Source organism: Oncorhynchus mykiss, chromosome 30 (genome assembly GCF_013265735.2).
Source record: "Oncorhynchus mykiss isolate Arlee chromosome 30, USDA_OmykA_1.1, whole genome shotgun sequence".
In the NCBI taxonomy this organism is placed as follows: Eukaryota; Metazoa; Chordata; class Actinopteri; order Salmoniformes; family Salmonidae; genus Oncorhynchus; species Oncorhynchus mykiss.
The window spans coordinates 22872031-22894827 of record NC_050570.1 but is presented as its reverse complement, the minus strand read 5'-3'; the positions used below and the strand labels follow the sequence as shown (position 1 = coordinate 22894827).

Here is a 22797-nt window from a genome sequence, read left to right as displayed (position 1 = left end):
GCTTTTCGGCGAAAGCAAACCATACCATGCGAATATCTAAGGACAGCACCCAGCACACAAATGCATAACAAATAATTTTTAACCAGGGAGTTGCGACACGAAAGTCAGAAATAGCGATGTAATATATGCCTTACCTTTGAAGATCTTCTGTTGGCACTCCAAAAAGTCCCAGTTACATTACAAATGGTCCTTTTGTTCGATAAACTCCTTTATATCCATAAAAACTCAGTTTAGCTGGCGCGCTTCAGTCAATAATCCACTCGTTTTCCCTCTTTCAAAATGAATCCCGAACGTTACCAATAAACTTATCCAAACAAGTCAATCAACGTTTATAATCAAACCTTAGGTACCCTAATACGCAAATAAACAAATTTAAGACGGAGAATCGTTATTGTCTTTACCAGCGAAAATTACAGAAGAACGCACTATCATTCACACGCTTGGAAACACTACAGCCAAAATGGAAGCCACCTAGAAAAATTTGAATTTCTGGCTCATTTTTCCAAAATCCAGCCTGAATCTTTCTAAAGACTGTTGACATCTAGTGGAAGCCCTGGGAACTGCAATCGGGCACGATTTCGCCCTATTATAAATGTGCCAGCCATTGAGATCAATGGTAGGATTTTTTAAAAATGGGGGGGGGGGGGTTGTCCTCGGGGTTCCGCCTGCCATTTCAGGTCTGTTATACTCAGACATTATTTTAACAGTTTTAGAAACTTTAGAATGTTTTCTATCCAAATCTAATTATATGCATATCCTTGCCTCTGGGCCTGAGTAGCAGGCAGTTTACTTTGGGCACGCTTTTCATCCAGACGTCAAAATACCGCCCCCTATCCCAAAGAAGTTAAGGTTAAGATGCGCGGCTTGGTGGGTCATGTTTCGTATATATAAATAAATAAATAAGCCGTGTGTTTTACAGTACACAGCTTATAGTTTCCTTCATCATTTTGACACAACTGTCAAATCGTGGGAATTCCTATCGCTGTCCTTGGTTCTGAATTCTCTTGTAGCCTAGGCTATTTTCCTGTTCATTTGTTTACCTTTCACGTGTTAGTCACTAACAGACGATGGTCAATAGCGATGGTAGGCTAATGTTATTATAACGTTTGGGCAATGTCCAATTCCATGGCTCGAACATGCAGTGCTTTGAATAGTTCCATATTGAAGCAAATAAAATAGATAAACTAGATTTGCTACATGTTTGTTATATCTAGGACTATTGTAGGGTTAGTGTATACTATATTTTAAAAAAACTATATTCAATTGATAGGACAAACATCCATGCCTCCTGTCAAAGAGCTCTTAGGCCTACATGTTCGCACATATCATTATGTTCATGGAACAAGAGATGCGATTTATGTTATGCTTCTGACCCAATCCTATTTAGAATTATTGTTGTTTAGTTCTAAGAAACGGATTGTTTTTGGTTAATTGGATTTACAAAAAAAACATGAACGGTGAATACGTTTGAGAATGTCCATGGCTTGAATAAAATGCCATTTCAAATTACATTTCCCTTTCTCTTTTTATTGGATCTTTGTCCTGCTCCTGTGAAACGTTTGGATGTGTAAAACCCTCCGCAGTCTAAGTTGCCTTGTCAATATTATATGCCCACGGGGAGCAATTGTGGTGCCTGTAACTGTATTTAGACACACAGCCTCGTTTTTATTAGAATTTGATTAGAATTATGCATTCTTATTAGGCCTTATCAATAGCATAGTGAATCTAATCTTGCTTATTGACTAAGTTTGGCATGTCCATGTCCAGACTGCAGTTTACAGTAGGCCTAGCCCCTATGATTGCTGTAGCCTATGTTTAACCATGTATTTATATAATAAAGCAATGCAATTAGAACTATGGACAATGCTATTTAACGAACTGGCTTGTAACGGACTAACATTCGATTTTAGAGTCATGGCAATGCATTGGACCGTAAATACACAACTTGAAGCAACCACATATTTAGCAATGGAGCACCTTCTGATTGGCCAGTGAGGGGCCAAGCCTCGACACACCCACAACTTGTTTATTAATCAAAACCTAGTCCTTTCTCGCTACTGCACCCATAATTACTGTTGTGAAAATAGCAAAAATATTTCTGACACACCCCTGAACCGGTAATTTACCGTTGCATAAGGTGTGTTGAAATAGAACCCATTATGTACATTTCGCCCCGATACCTCTACTTTTACTCTCTTCAATGGGAGTAAGCTTTTAGGGTGTTGCTGTACTCTGACGTGAACCCAAAGCCTCCACCCATTCTCCCATCCCAGGCCGGAATGACTTGTTCCTGTACCTGATGGTCGCCCCATTGCCAGCGTTGCTGCCCTAGACGGCTTTGAACTCACACCTACTCGCTATCTGTGGCTGTCCTGCTCTGCTTTCCCACTCCTCTGTGGACAGACCCAGACACCACAGACATCTGCCAACATCACACTCACATTCCTCACTGACTGACATGCCTGGGAGGTAGACAGGAGCAGAGCCAAAAAGATACTTTCACACACATTACAGCAACCGTCACTGCTGTAGCCACGCCTACTTGTGGTTGTCTGTTTAGTTAGTTATTTTAACTGCAAATGATGTGTTCATCAGCAGGAAAACATTCAGTGTTTTATAGTGTATTCCTTTGATCGCTGTTACTTTCAGATACAGAGTAGTTGTATTGTACACCATACAATACTCTGTAGATAATTGATGGCACCATGTCTTGTTCATTGTGAGTGGTACCTCTACAGTAAAACCATAGTTTATTTTGTTTGTTTCATGATCTTTCATCAAAGGTAATGAGCACAATAAAGAGCGTAATCATTTACAGTAAGTGTAAGTGATCATTATTATTTTGTACTCAACCATGCTACTACAGTGTCTGTAGGATAAAGGGGAAAATGTATCCTTTTAATCTTCAGACTTCAATACGACAGCTGACCACTCCCCCTGCCCAGCGCACAAACCCCACAAATTACAATAGAGTCAGCTTTTCACATCTTTGACACAAAGTCCAGGGTTCAGAAAAGAAAATGTAGTCTCCCAAGCTCCAAAACAAATGCCAGTGCTGACACAATGGAAACAGTTATTTTTCTCTGCTTTAGAAAGCCTCTTACACACAGCAGGTAGAAAAGCAGCAGTCTGCCTCTGTACAAACAGGAGCTCTGAGGGAAAAGAAAAGAGCCCTCCGGTCTGTTAAGGAAGTCAAGGCCCGAATAGATTCCCTTCTCCCACATGATACTCTTTCAAACCTTGTGTCTGGCAGAAAGCATTCGGTTCTCTCATTCAGCTCTACTCCAATTCCTGCTGCTCTGCTTCCCAGAGTCACAGCTATTCAACACAGCACAATATTACATGTGGCAGAAGGAGAAAGCAACTTTTTGTATTTTAACAGCTTCTATTGTCATTGGTGTTTATTGTTTCGCTCCGAACTTTAAGATATTTGCCTTCTTTTCTGACCTGGTCTCTTTCTCTCTATCCAGGATGAACGTGAAGCCAGGGAAATGGTGAAGAGGGAGCAGGATGAGGCCTATCAACTGTCTTTAGAGGCTGACCGTAAAAAGGTTGGTCATCAACTACAACACCTACAACACAATGACATGGATCCATTCTCATCAGATAGATGTTTGAGGGTTTTTGAAGATCCATTTTAGCGTTATCCTCAAGTGAAATATTATACAGAACACAAGTATAAAGTATATACCCTTTTATAATCATGTTATGATTGTGGCCAATGCTGGGTGTTGTAAATGGTTGTTATTGTGAATTTACCCTGTAAACCTGTGAAAAGCCACATTATTGATTGCTTGATCACTGTTCATAATGTTTTGATGTTGAATGGCTGGATTTATAAAAATATATTTGTTTTTTCAGAGAGAAGCACAGGAGAGAGAGCAGGCAGAACAGCTTCGCCTGCAACAGATCCAGAAAGAAGCAGATGATGAGAAGGAGGTGAGAACATGAACCATATCTCATGTTTGTTTAGAGAAATAATGTCCCACTTAGCTATTGTTGTAACACTGAGAACACATGGTTAGTTTGTTTTTTAAACATTGATATTTGAGTCCGTTCCTTGCTGCATGTCAGACATTTCCATATCTTTTGTTGTTTGTGGAGTTTATACTAGCATGTGATCCCTGTGGTGGGGTCAGAGACACAGAGCAACATGTACTAAACTCTAGTGTGTACAGTAAGGCCTATCCCTGTTAAGCTTGTCATACAGAGATGTTATTGTCCTGTTCAAATGCCCTACAACACACAAGCTCATATTGAAACCAAGTGAACAAAAGCGGGAGAACAAAGCACGGTGGGACAAAGAAAAACAATTATGGCAGTGGGAACGCATTTGTGAATGCTGTAGTTATAGCTCCTTTTAGCCAGCTGATTGGCTATTTACTCAGCAGCAAACTCTACAGCCAGCAGGGATCAGGTGAACCAGCTATCTGAGATGATTTGTCACATTAGTTAAACAGCCCCGGACAAAAGCCCTGTCTGTCCAGTCTTAATTATAACACTGTAGTCCTCTAGCCCTTTGCCATGGTTTCTTCTCCGCCAACACACTGCTTGTATGCAACAAGTGTAGATATTCAGCAACATGATACCCAGCAATGAGCACGGTTCCATGCACACAATAATATGATTATGGTGGGTAGTCAGATTAATGCAATAGTTTGTTTAAAACATTTACATGCTTTGAAAGAATTATGATTTCCCTGATGATCCTGTTTATATGGACACATCTGAAATCAGGCTACTTAATGGGACTTTTGAATTATTGCAGAAAATCAACCAATGGAAAATAATAATTATACCACAGTGACCATGTTATTTTTGCCAAGTACATTTGATTCTTAGGTCGGACATGTAAAATACATTTCTAAGATGCATACTATCAGTTTTTCAGAACTCACTAAACTTGTGCGTAAGAGGGAGGCTTGCGCTGCTGGTGCTGGCCCAGTGCAGATCAAATGCACCGCTGGAACGCCGATTTAAGCCGATTTAAGCAGGTCCTAATGATTTGAAAGATTGCTCAGGAAACCAGGTGTTTAAATTGGCATATGCTTACATTTCTTTTCACCTTACGCCGATTTTAAGAAAAGTAGAGTAAGGTGTTTACATGACTATTTCCATGCTTGTCCTACTGCCATAATCCGTTTAATATCGATTGATTAGTGTGCATGTAAACATACTCGATGGCCCCTCTCTTGTTTACATGTAGTATGTACATGCACTATATACCTCAGACAGGCTTACCAGGGCTTTTTTTAAACAGATAAAACTGCAACCTATGGAACAACGCGGACTGGAAAGAGACGTGAACTCATACGCACGCTAACACACGCACTCTATACACACGTGCATTGTAACGTTGTAATATAGTTGTATTGCAGTTTTATACATTTTGTATTGTAGATATGTATCGGTGTGATAATGTGTTGTATATTTTTTTCTCTAATTGTCTTAATCTTGTTTGGATCCCAGGAAGAGTAGCAGCAGCTAATGGGGATTCTTAATAAATGCAAAATGCAGGTACCTTATTGTAGCCATAAAGGCTAAGACAGGGGCAGGCATAGACATTTTATTTTTTTACTTGAGCTGTGTGTGATTGTATCAGGTGTATTTTCAGCCGGTCGACTGATGCGTTTCACGGATCTGGTTGTGTGTCTGCCTGGTCAAGTGTGAGGCAGGCAGGCAGGAGGGTGTGTTTAATGATGACAGTGGAGACTGAGAGACACTCGTGGAGTCACTAATGAAGCCTCAGGGACAAGAGGGGGGCAAACAACCTGGAGGAAGACGCACAACAACACACATACCACAACCATGATCACATACAACAGTGGTGAGGTAAAGGGAGGTCTCTGTCTGTGCCAAGATTGTGTATGACAGTCTTTTAACAGGTTGTACATCTTCATAGATTACATCTAGCTATACATCATTATTACATACAGTTTGTACATGCATCAGAACTTCATGAGTCATCACTCAAGAGTAACTGGCACTGGAACATCTGTGTTTCAACAAAGCTGGAGTTCAAAACACAGATCTCGTTCCAGATTGTTTCGCTCTGTCGCCCACTACTACAACTGTTGGTTGTCGGGTAGAAAGATGGGAGAGATTAAGTGGAGCCTGTCTGTCTGTATGGCGTGTGGAGGAAGGACAACAGCTGTCCCAACTGTTCAGAGCTGTGTGCTGCTTACCCCTGGTTGTGCCAACGCCTCATTTCTCTGACATTGTGTGTGAGTAAACAAGGCAGCATGGTGTCCCACACCTGGAGCCCAGCCAAGCACCTAGCCAGCCATTCACTCCCTCCCTCAGCCTCCCTGGCCTACCCACAGACCAGGGCCCAGCTTCACAAAACAGAAGTTTCTTAAGAAAAAATAAGTTCGTAAGTGCAATTCCTCAACAGTATCTTAAGATTTAATGATTTTCTTACAAACTTCTCAAATATCTTCTAACAAATCTTCTTAAGATGTTTGTTGTTAGGCAACCATTTTAGCTAGCTTTCTAGCTAGCAATGACAATTATGTTAGCATATGTCTTACTGAGATTTACTGTTCTTAAACATGTTATTGGGTTTAAAATAATCAATACTGAAACATTCGGATGAAGTCTGTGAGTGCATGTTCAATTGCTTTCATGAGCTTTTTCTCTCACTGCCTTGAGTTTAAGATGAGGGTTTCGCAATCTTGAAATGAAGATTTCCAATAACTTTCTTAACTTTTTTCTAAAGGAGAAACATAAGAAATAACCTTTTTGAGGAATAGCAACTTTGCCTAACTTCTTAAATCTATAGTTAAGAGGGGGATAAATGGAAGTGAAGAAGAAATAGCTTTTTAACAAGGTTTTGTGAATCTGGGCCCAGAACCCTCCAGTCTGCCGCGAGTCTCCGGCTGTTTGTGCCCTGCACCACCCGCCACAATACCCCGCAGGCTGCAGGAAAACAAACACCACAGTAAACACACACAAGGACAAGGGAAATGCATTCTGTGTCTTTGTGTGGAGAGGGAGGTGAATGGAAGAGGTAGGCAGAGTGAGAGAGGCAGTGGGGGGGGTGGGGTGATGTCATTATTTAACACATCCAGGAGCCCCATGGTGCTCCTGTCAGGTGCATGCACTGCCCCCTCCCTGCCCCCTCCTGTGGTGGTGTTTCTTGGGGGGGGGGGGGGGGGGGTTGGCGGTGAGCGGTGATGCTCCTGAGTGCTCTTTGTGTGGAGCGGACTCTGAGTGAGGCGTGTGCCGTGTGGCTTCAGACGCCACAGATCTCTCTGCTGCAGGGGGCCCTAGGGGCCCCAATACCAGGCCCCTACCTGGGGGAGAGCCTCCGGCACGCGCCCACTCAATGCTTGGAGCTGCTAATGAACTACTGTTGTACACTTTTATGAAATATAATTGCATTATGGTTGGTAAATAAAGCTGCCGTGTGTTGTCACAGCATATGCTACCCACTGTCAAAACAGGAACAACAAGCTGGAGGGAAAGAGCCCGCGAAAGCCACAGGTCCTGCTCTGTGACACTGGAGACCTGATTAATTTCTCTGCTGTTGATGAGGCTAGCCTTTTTGTTCTGTGCCGCTATCTAATCTACCTCGACACGAGTCAGCGTTGTACTGTATGTCTTAATGGAGGAGAGGCAAAGACTAGCCTACTTGTTTTGGAAGAACAGGTCAGAGGATTCGATGCCTTATAAATTACTCTGAATCCATATGTTGTCTCGTAAATAGTAGTTTGAGTGCCCATTTCTACCACAATTTATTAAACGGTTACAAAATCAACCCATTATTTATATCTTAACATTTAAGTAGGTGTATTGTAAGCAAATAAATCACACCTACAAATGATAAGTCATATTGTCCAACTGTGAATAATCACGGCCTTCCGTACCTAACTCTTTGTCCCTCCCCTTTGTCCAGGCCATCCGCCTCTCATTGGAGCACGCCCTGCCGCCAGAGCCTGCGGACGAGGGAGGAGAGCCAATTAGCAAGCTGCGTATCCGAACCCCCAGTGGAGAGTTCCTGGTGCGGCGCTTCCTGGGCAGCACCAAGCTGAAGGTCCTCTTTGACTTTGTGGCCTCCAAGGGCTACCCCTGGGAGGACTTCAAACTGCTCACCACCTTCCCCCGCAGAAACGTGAGTACAGCCTTCAAACACTGCAGTAAACACAGCTCACACACACAAACACAGCTCACGCACACACATCAATGTGGAGGCTTTATAACAAGATAGAACCATGGTCTATAATGACTAACATTTAACTCTATATTTAGCTTTATTTGCTCAGTGCCTGCAGCTCCCTAACTACAGGTACTGAGCTGTCATCATCAACTCAGCAGAATGCTCAGTGGTCCTGATTGTAGTGTAACATCTCTGCAGGAGAAATCCACAGTAATAATTGGCTCATCCCGGCAAGTGGCTCGAGTTTGTTGCTCATCTCTATCCCCAGTGCCCAGAGAGTGTGACTGTTCAGATAGTTAGAGGATTGCTGTAGAATTAAAAGCCATGGTGGGCTAATGAGAAGTGTGTTTTTCATGCGTGTGCATGCGTCCACACGCAAGTGTGTTTTTGCTTCTATCCACAAGTGCATTTCTAATTTGGTGAATATTAATTAGGAGCCAGTGCACATGCACAAAAGAGCACTGGCTACTTAGGATACAATACAGTCAGCAGTATTCTCCTCAGCCATGGTGTACGGCACAGCACCGACCGGAGTTCTTCAAGTAATTAGAGCTGGTGCCCACGCTCTGCTCTGTGCTGTAGCAGGTAGCTAATGAGCACAGTTTTAACTACCTGCTTAATTGGAGTGGTGGAAACAAAATAGGATTTCCATTTGTGTGTGTGTGTGGGCCTGCCCAGACACCCTGCCATCCTGGTCTGTAGGGAACATGGGAGTACAAACACTTTTCTCTCCCTGACACTCTCTCTCACACACACACACACACACACACACACAATATACACATAAAAAATGTACAGGCACATACACTGAGTGTACGAAACATTAAGGGCACCTGCTCTTTCCATTACATAAACTGACCCGGTGAAATCTTTGATCCCTTATTGATGTCACTTGTTAAATCCACTTCAATCAATGTAGATTAAGGGTAGGGGACAGGTTAAAGAAGTATTTTAAGCCTGGAGATAATTGAGACATGGATTGTGTGTGCCATTCAGAGGGTGAATGGGTAAGACAAAATATTTAAGTGCCTTTGAACACAGGGTATGGTAGTTAGGTGCCAGACGCACCGGTTTGTGTCAAGAACTGCAAAGCTACTGGGTTTTTCATGCTCAACAGTTTCCTGTGTGTATCAAGAATGGTCCCCCAACCAAAGGACATCCAGCCAACTTGACAACTGTGGGAATAATTGGTGTCAACATGGGCCAGCATCCCTGTGGAATGCTTTCGCTTTTGCTTTTTCTGAGAGCAAAAGGGGTTGCAACTCAATATTAGGAACACACACACACACACACTACCGTTCAAAAGTTTGGGGTCACTTAGAAATGTCCTTGTTTTTGAAAGAAAAGCCAATAAAATAACATCAAATTGATCAGAAATACAGTGTTAATGTTGTAAATGACTATTGAAGCTGGAAATGGCTGATTATTTTTAAATGGAATATCTACAGAGGCCCATTATCAGCGACCATCACTCCTGTGTTCCAATGGCACGTTGTTAGCTAATCCAAGTTTATCATTTTAAAAGGATAATTGATAATTAGAAAACCCTTTTGCAATTATGTTAGCACATCTGAAAGCTGTTGTGCTGATTAAAGAAGCAATAAAACAGTCCTTCTTTAGACAAGTTGAGTATCTGGAGTATCAGCATTTGTGGGTTCGATTACAGGCTCAAAATGGCCAGAAACAAATAACTTTCTTCTGAAACTCATCAGTCTATTCTTGTTCTGAAATATGAAGGTTATTCTATGTGTGAAATTGCCAAGTGTCTAAAGATCTCTTACAATGCTGTGTACTACTCCCTTTACAGAACAGAGCAAACTGCCTCTAACCAGAATAGAAAGAGGAGTGGGAAGCCCCAGTGCACAGCTGACCAAGAGGACAACTACATTAGTGTCTAGTTTGAGAAACAGACACCTCACAAGTCCTCCACTGGCAGCTTCATTAAATAGTACCCGCAAAACACCAGTGGCAATTTCTCACATGGACAAGAATTTCTCAGAACAAGAATAGAGAACGTTCTTTGATTCTAGCCATTTTGAGCCTGTAAAATATACAAAAAAGTATGTGGACATCCAGCCAACTTGACACAACTGTGGGAATAATTGGTGTCAACATGGGCCAGCATCCCTGTGGAACGCTTTCGACACCATACCCCGACAAATTGAGGCTTTTTCTGAGAGCAAAAGGGGTTGCAACTCCTTTTGGGTTGCAGTTCCTAATGTTTAGAGAAATATATATATATACACTGCTCAAAAAAATAAAGGGAACACTTAAACAACACAATGTAACTCCAAGTCAATCACACTTCTGTGAAATCAAACTGTCCACTTAGGAAGCAACACTGATTGACAATAAATGTCACATGCTGTTGTGCAAATGGAATAGACAACAGGTGGAAATTATAGGCAATTAGCAAGACACCCCCAATAAAAGAGTGGTTCTGCAGGTGATGACCACAGACCACTTCTCCAGCATGACCGGTTTGGCGGTGGGTCAGTCATGGTGTGGGGTGGCATTTCTTTGGGGGGCCGCACAGCCCTCCATGTGCTCGCCATAGGTAGCCTGACTGCCATTAGGTACCGAGATAAGATCCTCAGACCCCTTGTGAGACCATATGCTGGTGCGGTTGGCCCTGGGTTCCTCCTAATGCAAGACAATGCTAGACCTCATGTGGCTGGAGTGTGTCAGCCGTTCCTGCTTGTCCATGTGAGAAATTGCCACTGGTGTTTTGCGGGTACTACCCCTTTAAAATAGTGTATTTAGCCATTTCAGCCACAACCGTTGCTGAGTGATGTATCGAGCACACAGCCATGCAATCTCCATAGACAAACATTGGCAGTAGAATGGCCTTTCTGAAGAGCTCAGTGACTTTCAACGTGGCACCGTCATAGGATGCCACCTTTCCAACAGGTCAGTTCGTCCAATTTCTGTCCTGCTAGAGCTGCCCTGGTCAACTGTAAGTGCTGTTATTGTGACGTGGAAACGTCTAGGAGCAACAACGGCTCAGACGCGAAGGGGTAGGTCGCACGAACCCGCACAACAGGACTGCCGAATGCTGTTGTGCGTAAAAAATCGTCTGTCCTCGGTTGCAACACTCACTCCCGAGTTCCAAACTGCCTCTGGAAGCAACGCCAGCACAATAACTGTTTGTCGGGAGCTTCATGAAATGGGTTTACATGGCCGAGCAGCCGCACACAAGCCAAAGATCACAATACTCAATGCGAAGTGTTGGCTGGAGTGGTGTAGAGCTCGCCACCTTTGAACTCTGGAGCAGTGGAAGTGATGAATCACGCTTCACCATCTGGCAGTCCAACGGACGAATCTGCGTTTGGCGGATTCCTGGGGAACGCTACCTGCCTCAATGCATAGTGCTGACTGTAAAGTTCGCTGGAGGAGGAATAATGGTCTGGGGCTGTGTTTCATGGTTCAGACTCCTTAGTTCCAGTGAAGGGAAATCTTAACCCCAACATCAGTGCCCGCCTTCACTAATACTCTTGCAGCAATGTTCTAACATCCCGTGGAAAGCCTTTCCAGAAGAGTGGACACTGTTATAGCAGCAAAGGGGGGACCAACTCCATATTATTGCCAATGAATTTGGAATGAGATGTTCGACGAGCAGGTGTCCACATACTTTTGGTTATGTAGTGCCTAGTGCATTCGGAAAGTATTCAGACGTCTTGACGTTACAGCCTTAATCTAAAATGGATTCAATTGTCGTCGTCCCCCATCGATCTCCACACAATACCTCGTATTGACATAGCAAAAACAGGTTTTAGAAATTGTGGCCAATTTATTAAAAATACCAAATGGATATGTCACTTACAAAAGTATTCAGACCCTTTACTCAGTACTTTGTTGAAGCACCTTTAGCAGCGACTACAGCCTCGAGTCTTCTTCTTCTCTGCTGATCCTCTCAAGCTCTGTCAGGTTGGATGGGGTGCGTCGCTGCACAGCTATGTTCAGATCTCTCTAGAGATGATCGATCTGTTTCAAGTCCGGGCTCTGCCTTGGCCGCTCAAGGACATTCAGAGACTTGTCCCAAAGCCACTCTTACGTTGTCTTGACTGTGTGCTTAAGATCGTTGTCCTGTTGGAAGGTGAACCTTTGCCCCAATCTGAGGTCCTAAGCGCTCTGGAGCAGGTTTTCATCAAGGATCTCTCTGTACTTTGCTCTGTTCATCTTTTCCTCCATCCTGACTAGTCTCCCATTCCCTGCTGCTGAAAAACATCCCCACAGCCTGATACTGCCACCACCATGCTTCACAGTAGGGATGGTGCCAGGTTTCCTCCAGACGTGACGCTTGGCATTCAGGCCAAAGAGTTCAATCTTGCTTTCATCAGAGCAGATCATCTTGTTTCTCATGGTCTAAGAGTCTTTAGGTGTCTTGTCCCTTTCACTGAGGAGTGGCTTCCGTCTGGCCACTCGACCATAAAGGCGTGATTGGATGAGTGCTGCAGAGATGGTTGTCCTTCTGGAAGGTTCTCCCATCTCCACAGAGGAACTCAACTGCTGTCAGATTTACCATCGGGTTCTTGATGGAGGCTACTGTGTTTTTGGTACCCTTCCCCAGATCTGTGCCTCGACACAATCCTGTCTCGGAGCTCTACGGACAATTCCTTCGACCTCATGGCTTGGTTTTTGCTCTGACATGCGCTGCCAACTGTGGAACCTTTTTAATAGACCGGTGTATGCCTTTCCAAGTCCACAGGTGGATTCCAATCAAGTTTTAGAAACATCTCAAGGATAATCGATGGTTAACAGGATATACCTGAACTCAATTTCGAGTCTCATAGCAAAGGGCCTGCTTATGTTTTTTTGTTTTTTATACATTTGCACACCAACTAAACTTTTCACTTTGTCGCTGTGGAGTATTGTTTGTAGATTGAGGTGGAAAATAAACGATTTAATCCATTTTAGAATGAGGCTGTAACGTAACAGAATGTGGAAAAAGTCAAGGGGTCTGAATACTTTCCGAAATCACTGTATATGCCTTATTCACAATTTAGGCACACTTTAACATCTAAGGATTCACAGTTTTGTCTTCAGAATTAAAACCAAAGAGAAAGTAAACAAGAGTATTAGACCAAGATAAAAATGTGTCTTAATCTCCAGTGAAATTCCAGTAGATGTGAGGCAGAGGAGAAGAAAGTACGGTAGAGTTTATTTTGTGTTCCAAATGGCATCCTGTTCTCTATATCATGCACTACTTTTGACTAGAGCCCTATTGGCCCTGGTCAAAAGTAAGGCACTACATAGGAAATATGGTGTAATTTGGGAGACAGCCTAGCAGAATGTGCCAGTGTATGTTTGTGCATCAGAACACTGTTCCCAGTTTGTCTAATCTTCCAGCTCTCCTCTCTAATTAAAATGAGCCTCAATCTCCTCCAGACGCTCCCACTGTTGCTCTGCTCGGATTAGTGGATGTACCACTATTGCATTTGTAATGCACCACAAATGTTTAAACTTCATCTCTCCTTACTCCTTATGCATGACAAGATAATTGCCAGCAATAAGAAATCAATTTAGTGCAAGATGATTAAACCGAAAGAAAGAGAAATGCGTTGCTGACTTTATACGTTGGTTTCTTTGGCTGCTTGTTTGTTATTGGGGAAGTTTCATTTTTGGTCTTGGCTTCAACATTTCTCTTCACACTCCAGCACCAGTATGTGGTCCAGCTACTTAGGCTGGCTGTGTTTACACGGCACCCCAATTCTGATATTTTTTTCACTAATTGGTCTGTTCATCAATCAGATCAGCTCTGAAAAGGATTTGATGTGAAAAGATCTGATGTGATCAAAAGACCAATTGGTGGAAAAAAGATCAGAATTGGGCTGCGTGTGTAAACGCCGCTGTACATTTTTCCAGTCATGAGTTAACCTAGCTCAAATATACCCAACAAGTTTTAGACACCAAAACATTGTCTACACTTTATAATTTTCTTCACGTTTTGCTGCTGTACTTTGTGCCAGGTTTTACCTTACCCTAATTGATGTTCCAGGTTTCTGAAAATAAAATAATGAACAGTGCCAATGTGTAGGATGATTTAGACAAAACTCAAGCTGAGGAAAAAATAAACCGTGCAATGAAATGATCCTCGTGTCCAACTGAAATGGACATCAAAGCTGCACCACTTGGTTTGTTTCAAGTCTGAAACAGTGAAGTGCACAGGAAGAAATTGGCAATTTATTGATATATTCCCAAAATTCATACTCTTAACCCAAAACTCTTTCCACAATATCCTCTCCCACCTATATGACTATGTGGGGTATAGCTCCAAAGCTCCATGTAGGATTTGCTCTGATTCCAGTAACTCTCTGACCGACTTATCACACCTTTGCCTCACAGTGCTGTACATGCATACTGTACTCAGTCTCACGCTTTCTGAACTGTGTTTGTGTTGGCTCTGCTCTATGCAGCATATAGCGCTTGTGAGAGCAGAGTGCTTCCTCTTCAAGAGAAGTTAATAGCTCATGGCCTGTTCCCCTAGGTAACGGCAGTCCCCCCCCTTCACCCTCCGTCCCTCCCTCCTCCAGGCCGCACGGCGGCCCTCTTTGAAGTGGGCTGTTCACGCCCCTGGCTCTACGTGTTGCCATCGTTCCTGGAAGCACATAATGGTCTCCCACTGCTTTTGTAATTGGCCGAATAAACACTTGACAACACAACTTTAAAACAGACAAGCTATTTGGTTTTAATTGACATAGAACCCGAATGGCTTAATTAAAAATGCGTTATTTCAGCTGCATGTTTAATTATGTTGGAAACGGACATCTTGAGACGGGTGTTTTTTTTTATCTTTTCACTCAAGTTATCAAATGTGTTTCATTCATACCAATGAAGTGATTTGCAATATTTATTTTAACTTCAAGTGTTAATTATGTTCAGTCTTATGATTTCCTCATGTTTAACTTAAGACAATAACATGGAGTTAATAAATTATTTCCTGAGATGTAAGAGCAGATTGTCTCTAACGCATATAAATATGCCAAAATGTTCCTAAAAGCCCTTCACTAGAGATTGGAAGTTGAGATCCAACACGATCTCAAATCAAATCTAGAAATGTAATCCCTCAAACATATACTTGCAGCGGGAGGGTGGAAGCTCTGTTCGATGGTAGGAATGAAATGAATCTTGTGCGTTATTTTCTTTATACAACCCACATATTGATGTTCACACTGAAACCTCTGTAGTCCTTGTGTAACTTGAATAAGTTGTGTACATGAGTGATGCTTATTTCGTTTTTTTTAGATGACATTTTCACTGGGATTAGATGATTTTGACAGGAGTTAAAAATATAAAGAAATGGAACCTTTTTATTTTAGCAGGGAAATACCATTTGAGACCAAGGCCTCTTGTTCAAGAGAGCCTTGCATGTATACTTCATACAAATGTACAACATTTACAGTAGTAGTGGATCTATCAAGCAAGTTGGCATCTCGCTCTGCTCAGTATTTGTTTGGCCACTGTGTGAGGCCTGTCAGGATGAGTGCGTGTGATAGGGTTAAAGGATTATCCACTGTCAACATCATCAAGCACTGGAGAACACACTACTGCTCCGGATTTAACCGGAATCTTCAAAACGCTCTTACAATGACCCTTCACGAACCTGTGCTGGTCTTTCATGTTGATGTGTGTCATACACCTAGTTGGTTTATCTACTATGCTAACATATGCTAACATATGCTTGTGCATTGCCTTTATCATAGAGATGTTCTTGATAAGATTGTTTTGTTAGCCGTGTCATGAATAATGTTGGAATGAATATGTTTGTGTGTCATGCGCTGCCGTATGTGTCAGTCAGGGGAGAAGAGAATTCATCGAGTCTAGGCCGAGCCAGACAGTGAAAATATGGAGCTGGTATCGCGACGCAGAGTGGAAAACGACAGCTTTGTTTGTTGACGGATGCCTCAATGCTTGTGGTCTGTTAATTGGATAACAATGTAAACAATCAGCAATAGCGCTTGTCTCCTGTGTCAGTGTGGCATCTTGTTTCTCTACTTTCTTTTTAAGAGTCAGATGCTCTTCCCCCCCCCCCCCCCCCCCCAACACACACACAGCCGCACCTGATCCTTCCTAAACCCTCATTTACTCATACCTGATGCTGTGGTGTCATAACACGCCTGTCAGGTTCATTTGCATAGCTGGCATTTGTGAAATACTGAGCAAAAGGTGGGGAGAAAGGCGTTCACCCGTTGGGGTGTAAGCTGTTAGCAGCACGCCATCTTGCTTTGCCCTCGCTGCGGTGTGTTGTGTAGGTTGCTGTGGCACCCCCTCCCTGTGCTGCCTTACACCCTCAGGTCATACTGGGGAGCGGAGAGCCCAGATGACAGAAGAAATTAGTATGAGGAGATGAAGACAAAGAGCCTCCATTGGTGTGACATTTCCCTGTTCATCTGGGAATAGCAGTGTTTGCTGATGAATTCTTGCTCTTCTTTGAACTCCTGGCATCATAGCTTTGAAATGATGTACTTTATCTAGCTCTATTGAAGGTTAGGTTTGGGATGTCTCAATGATCATTGGAAATATAACTCATTAGGAAAGATTACTCATTGAGGGGACAATGGGTTTATTACCATATATGTGTGGTAGAAAAGAGGAGCGTGAGATGTTAAATCAGGGAGTAGGATCAGCCTGTTGGCAGCAAAAGTCAAAATACATCTTACTTCAAAGGAGAACCGGTCAAGACAATTTACAACTACATGGATTACACCCCCAGCCAGAGCGGTGATTGAGAGAAACATCTGTCAGGATCGTTACACAGCCAGCTCTGACTCCACGGTGAGAGGAGAGGTGGCAGTTTTGACTTGGTTTCAGCGCTCATGTTTCAGCCTCCTCAAAGGTCTCTCAGCCATTACATTACCTAGCTGTGTTTCTCCAACTAATCTGTCTTCGTGAGGATGGGCTAATCAGTGTGAGGTGAACTCTGACCTTACTGCGCTGGTTGTCTGAGGCCTGCTAGTTAATTACCACCCCAGTGATCATAATAGGAGGTCTAACCACAGGCAGCAGATAAGCCCTGGCCTGGCCCCCACGTCACAGTAGACAGAGGACCCAGGTGTGGGGACGAGGACGACGGGCCTATGTAACAGGAGACCCCCAGTGATTAACCCTCATAAGCTAGGAGGCAGGGTCGCCTCATGTTAAACAACATAACCATGTTGACACACGGGTAACCTAACGAAATTAGTTGTATTATGGGTGGCAATGCATCATTACGGTCTTGCTCTGCTAGTGCGCTCAACTTGGATTTGAATTATTTTTGTGCTTATTGATACACACTATGTGTGTCACTGATGCACACTATGTGTGTCACTAATATTACCGTCTACCTTATGTCTTTGTGTTTGTTCATTCACTCAGTAGGGAAGGTGGTTCGTTTTATGGTATTAACACATCGTTCAATGCAGGGATGTGTAGAAACCACAGCAGTTTAGTTTGGATGGAAGCCTTAGAAAAACAGAAATGATCAATCTCTCTTGGAAATGCTGGCCACTGCAACAGAAATGATCAGATTGTTGCCTCAGTCCCAGTTTGTCTACATGATGGAAGAGACTTAGTTCACGCAGAGTACATCTCTTTGCATGGCGTACATTGGGACATTGACTTTTGTGTACATATCCCAAGGTACATAGAAAGAAGTGTTCAAGGACATAAATGCTAAGAATTGGAGTAGTTGATCATTTTTACTGTTTTTATCAGCACATTATAACTGAATACTTTTCATGTAAACAAGGGTTTTTTCAACTGTTTCAGCTTGAGACCCAAATTAGAAATGTACTGTCCTCCGGTGACCATCTTCCAACGACCCAATTAAAGAAATAGTAACTCGTAACCCACTTCGCCCATGGCCACTGGGTCCTGGACCATAGATTAAAGGAATAAACAAAGACTTGTAATGACTGTGTCATGTAACCTGTATGAATGTGAACTAGTCTCATGGTTTTCGATTTGTTCTCTCTCCTCTGCAGATAACCCAGCTAGACCCAGCCTCGTCTTTACTGGAGGCCAAGCTTTTCCCTCAGGAGACCCTGTTCCTGGAAGCTAAAGAGTAGGACTGACTGGCCTGGCTGTGGTGGTGGGACTGGCTGGAAGAGTAGTGAAGAGCTCTAGCATGGTCCCAGTGGATCTACGGAGACCGACCACCCTCTCACACAGATGTGAACTCTTAAACACACAATACACAACATACAGTACACTACTTAGACACAAACGCCCCCACAAAATCCACATGTAAGCTTCTCTGCTCTCGGCCTGTGCATCATTCATGATTGCCTAGTGTACACGTATGTACAGAGAAGCAACCACAAGCACACAGCCAAACTCTTTCGCCCCTCACTTAATTGCAGTGTCATGGTTTTCTCTGCCCACACTCTTACAGTATGATCAAGGATATTAAAAATAAACTTTTGAGTAGAAGAACAGCATCACGGACAAGGACTTCCCTCTACAGTACGGCTGCTATTTTAGACGTGTTGTTTCAATAAAGTAAACAAAAAAAAGCAAAGAGACATTTCCTGGAGAACGCTGGACTATCTCATCTCCACCTGCATTTGGCTTGTACCCTCTTTGCTCCCTCCACCCCCATGCACCTCCATGCACCCAGCCAGTGACGGACCCCCCCCTGCCCCCATCCAACCCGACCATCACAAGCAGCCAAAGAGGCTCAATGTTCCTGATCTGCACCCCTCCTGCTCTGCTCCGACCAGCCTGGTTTTAATTTCAAAAGGCTCCACAACCAACTGTTCCTCCTTTATTTTTCTTGATCCTTTTTAAGTTTGATGCTGTTTTAGTTTGATATACATTATATAAAATATATATGAACATGCATCTGTCTGAGCCAGCACTCTCTTGAAATGCACACAGACACACACGTAGGTTGACATTTTATATTATTATTGAGGCCTTAATTGTTTTTTTTCTTCTAATTTAAGTTATCTTAATACAGATTTGACAGGGAACATTTTGAGGAGCAGTATAGGCTATTAATTTTGTACATTTCACTTGGCACATTATTTATAGTATTACATTTATTTTGCGCCTTTGTTTTTACCATTGGGCACGTTCCTATGCTTAGATGTTGCTGACACATGACAGGTCTAACAATGCCTGGATAGATATTTTAAGTGTCAGCTAACCACATGTTGTAGCAATTTGTCAGTCGACGATGACGTGGCATGCAACCATTGGTTGTTGCGTCGCCTCACCTTAGCTGTGGAACGCGCCCATTATGATTTCAGGGTTTCTGTCATTGAGGCATCAGCAAACTTTCTATTCCATATTAAAGCTGTTATTATTTATGCCATTTGTCTATTTGGCCAGTAGGCTGTCCCTGTCTGAAAGATATTAATAAGAGTTCTTGTGTTTGACTGAACTGTGTACGTCTGCATGCTGTACTCAATTAGCGAACATGGTGAGCTTCCTGTGTTTAAACCAGGCAGGGGATAAGACTACATTATCATTGCCACTAAAATGGTAAATACTAGTTTGCTTTTCCTAAGAAAAGTTATTTGCCTCGTTGTCTTGTTTTACAGCAATATTTTCCAGGCATCTGGTATTATCTGCCACAAAGGCTAATTTTCTCAGTTCAGCAATGAGCTTATAGGCTTATCTCTCCATCTGCAAGGGAGTTCTTTTTGACAGTAAAAGCCAAAGTTTAAGCCGGCACAGTGGGCCCAACAGTAGAGCCCTCATTTTTCACAGAACTTTTATCAAAAGATGCAGGTTTCGGGAATCAGGATTAGTACTCTCAATGCATGCCTCTAATGAAATGACCAGAATAGATTTGGTGTTATTTCTGGCATTCTTATTTCTCATTTGGGTGGAGGGTCAGTCATTAAGGTGGAACAGGACCTCATGCTGTGGGTTTCAGAACAGGAGAATGTGCAGTGGGTTTCAGAACAGGAGAATGTGCATTGGGTCATTTGCAAATATTAAAATCCAGAACATCTTAATCTTGGCATATTGTGTGCATCTGACCCTTGGAGGGAAAATAATCTCTCCATCCTGAAGGCAAATTCAGCCCTTTGCAACATTCCCACCACATTCTTGGTTCTCACGCAAGGAATTTGAATGTTTAATGTGTTCATTCAGTCAGACTTCCCCAGGCTGCTGTGTGTGTGCCTGGTGAGACAGAGCTGAGCATGCGTCAGTCGGTCCCCTTCACAACCTGATCTGACACCCTGTCAGTAACTTACTGCTCAAAAGAGAGACACAGCATTCTAGCCCTCATTTGAATTATCCAGGTTTATACATAGAAAAGGGTGTAGGTTCTTAATTTGATCACCCTGTTGCAGGACTACTTTAAATTGTGTAGTGTATTTTAGGTTTATGCTTCTGAAGTTTGTAATTTCCACTTTAAAATTTAGGACTTGATTTTCCCTTACGAAAAATGTTTCAACCTCTACAATTTTTTTTTATTAAATGATAATCCATTTAATTCACATTTTCTGTTGCTGCAGGATGATTTTCCCGCTGTAGCAAACTGGCTCAAATTAAGATTCTACATATGTAAACGGATTCAAGTGATTTAGCTAGTCATTACTATTTCCAATGTTTGAGAAACTGATGGTGGGTACTAGGAGTGACAAGTTGACTTCACAGCGGAGTCTGAACAGGGTCTGCCATTTACAGGATGTGGCTGCAGATTTCTAAGGTTATTAATCACTGGTACATTATCCACTCAATTTGTTCTCTTGATTTGTGACATTTTGGTGACTTCCTGATACCCTGGCAATACTAATAACTGTCACAGTTAAATTGGGAATGCATGAGGGAAGTTTTAAGGTCCCACCATTCTTGACTTGTGGAAAAAGGTCAAATGTAGATTTTTAATTGAAGGAGTTTGCTGCATGTCAGAAGTGGGCATGTCCAGTTTACAGAGTTACTTATTTTAACCCAGAGTGCCATCATGGTTGTAAAAGTATGGAATCCTCAACAGAGCTTAAGGTAGAGGAGAGTTCACTGGACGGTAAGGATTTCACTGAACATGAGCTGGGTTCACATAAGCAAGAGAAGTGCATAGTTCTTGTCAGGCCTTCCCCAGGGAACTATGTGGATTGTGCAACTCCTCTGATGTGTGATATTACAGTTTCAATCATTGAATGGTTCACTAATGCACTTGGGCATCTCTTTTGTACAGCTGCAACTAATGATGATGATGCAGTCGGAAATGCCTATTGGATATTATTTTTCTCAACTTGATCAAACTTGTCACCTGATTTATTTTTTACTGCTAGAATTGCAATGTGTTCTGTTAAAGATTTTTATTTCAGAGGATTGGTTGGTTAATGTATTGATGAGTACGTGGTTAATGAAAACCACTTCACTAAATTATTTGTCTGTAAAGGTCTAAGTTTTTAGGTGCCATTATAGTCCCCAGGACATCTGTTCTCAAGCATAATTTTGCCGTTAACTGAGGGACAACCTTTAAGACACAGGGATTGAGACATCCGAAGATGCTGGCTGTCACTCAGTCTCATCTTTAAGTAAAGCCACCGCTGTTAAAACTCACATTTTGAGAATGTGGCTGTGACAATGGACTTATTCTCTGGCTTCCTGTGGCACAGATTCACTGGTGGCAACATCAGGTGCTGACTTTATTATTCCCTAACAAAAGGGAAGCGTTCAATAATGTTTAACCAGTCTTCCAGGGTCAAGAATGTTGGCCCCTAGTGAGGGAACAGAATTCCTGATGCAAGTGATCTCTCCTTTGAAGTAAGATGTGATCCCACAGCATCCAGCATTTTAAATCCACTCACCCAGCGATGCAGGGATCCCAGACTAAACTAACCTGGAGGGTCACTCAACGTTTACTTTCTCAGAGATGTTGGCACTCAATGAGCGCCAAAGAAACAATCTATGCAGCTTAAACTGTTGGGCACAAAAGGGGGCTCATTTCTCTCTGGGTTTCTTGTTCAATAAGAGAGAGAGAGAGAGAGTGTGTGTGTGTGATGGAAAGTGAGTAAGGGAGATGGAGGAGGTGTCAAAAACGCAGCATAGCATCAGAAGATGTATGATTATTACGGTTTAACAGCCTTATGATGATCCTGTCATTATTGTCTAATACCCCACCCCTAATGCCAAAGATCTATTCATTTTTTAAGTCAATTTAGCTTTTGGCTCATGGAAGTATAAAGGTGGTGATATTCAAACTCATGGAAATGCTAATAGTTGTGAAAATTCAACAAAAATATATTATATATACTATAAGAAAAGTAGCTACGTAAAACACAAATCAGTGACCTACATATTTATTTTATATGCGGTGAATGCCTATAGACCTACATGTATACTATATATTGGACCATTAAACACTCAAATATATGATTAAAGCAAGAGCCTCTAGCAATAAAATTCAACTCGGTTTTTCTATTGAAATTAAGAGAACTTATATCATAAACAAATGTATCAGTTGTTTTCTATTCTTTCTCGCATTATTGTTGGGTTGCCTTTTATTTACTTCAAATTGAATTAAGTTATTTTATTTACCTCTTGATGACACCATTAAGCGTATGTAGGCGTATAGGCTATGAAAATAATATGAATGAAAGCGTTTTTATGAAGTGTTGTCCTTTTAGGTAAATTAAACAGGGAAGTTGAACTATTTTGGACAACAGACTATTTCGAAGGCAATTACAAAGACA

At 42.3% G+C, this 22797-nt stretch overlaps 1 protein-coding gene across 3 annotated transcripts in view; it reads left to right on the top strand.

Moving 5' to 3' along the window:
* Positions 1-19524, top strand: part of LOC110521562 (FAS-associated factor 1) — an 88458-nt gene extending 68934 nt beyond the window's left edge. For all 3 annotated transcript variants that reach the window (XM_021599186.2, XM_021599185.2, XM_021599187.2), the window contains 4 exons: positions 3471-3551; positions 3862-3939; positions 7898-8113; positions 18124-19524. In XM_021599186.2, coding sequence (XP_021454861.2) covers positions 3471-3551; positions 3862-3939; positions 7898-8113; positions 18124-18207 — 459 coding nt within the window. In that variant the 3' untranslated portion in view covers positions 18208-19524. The remainder of the gene's footprint in view (positions 1-3470; positions 3552-3861; positions 3940-7897; positions 8114-18123) is intronic.
* Positions 19525-22797: the final 3273 nt, after the last annotated feature.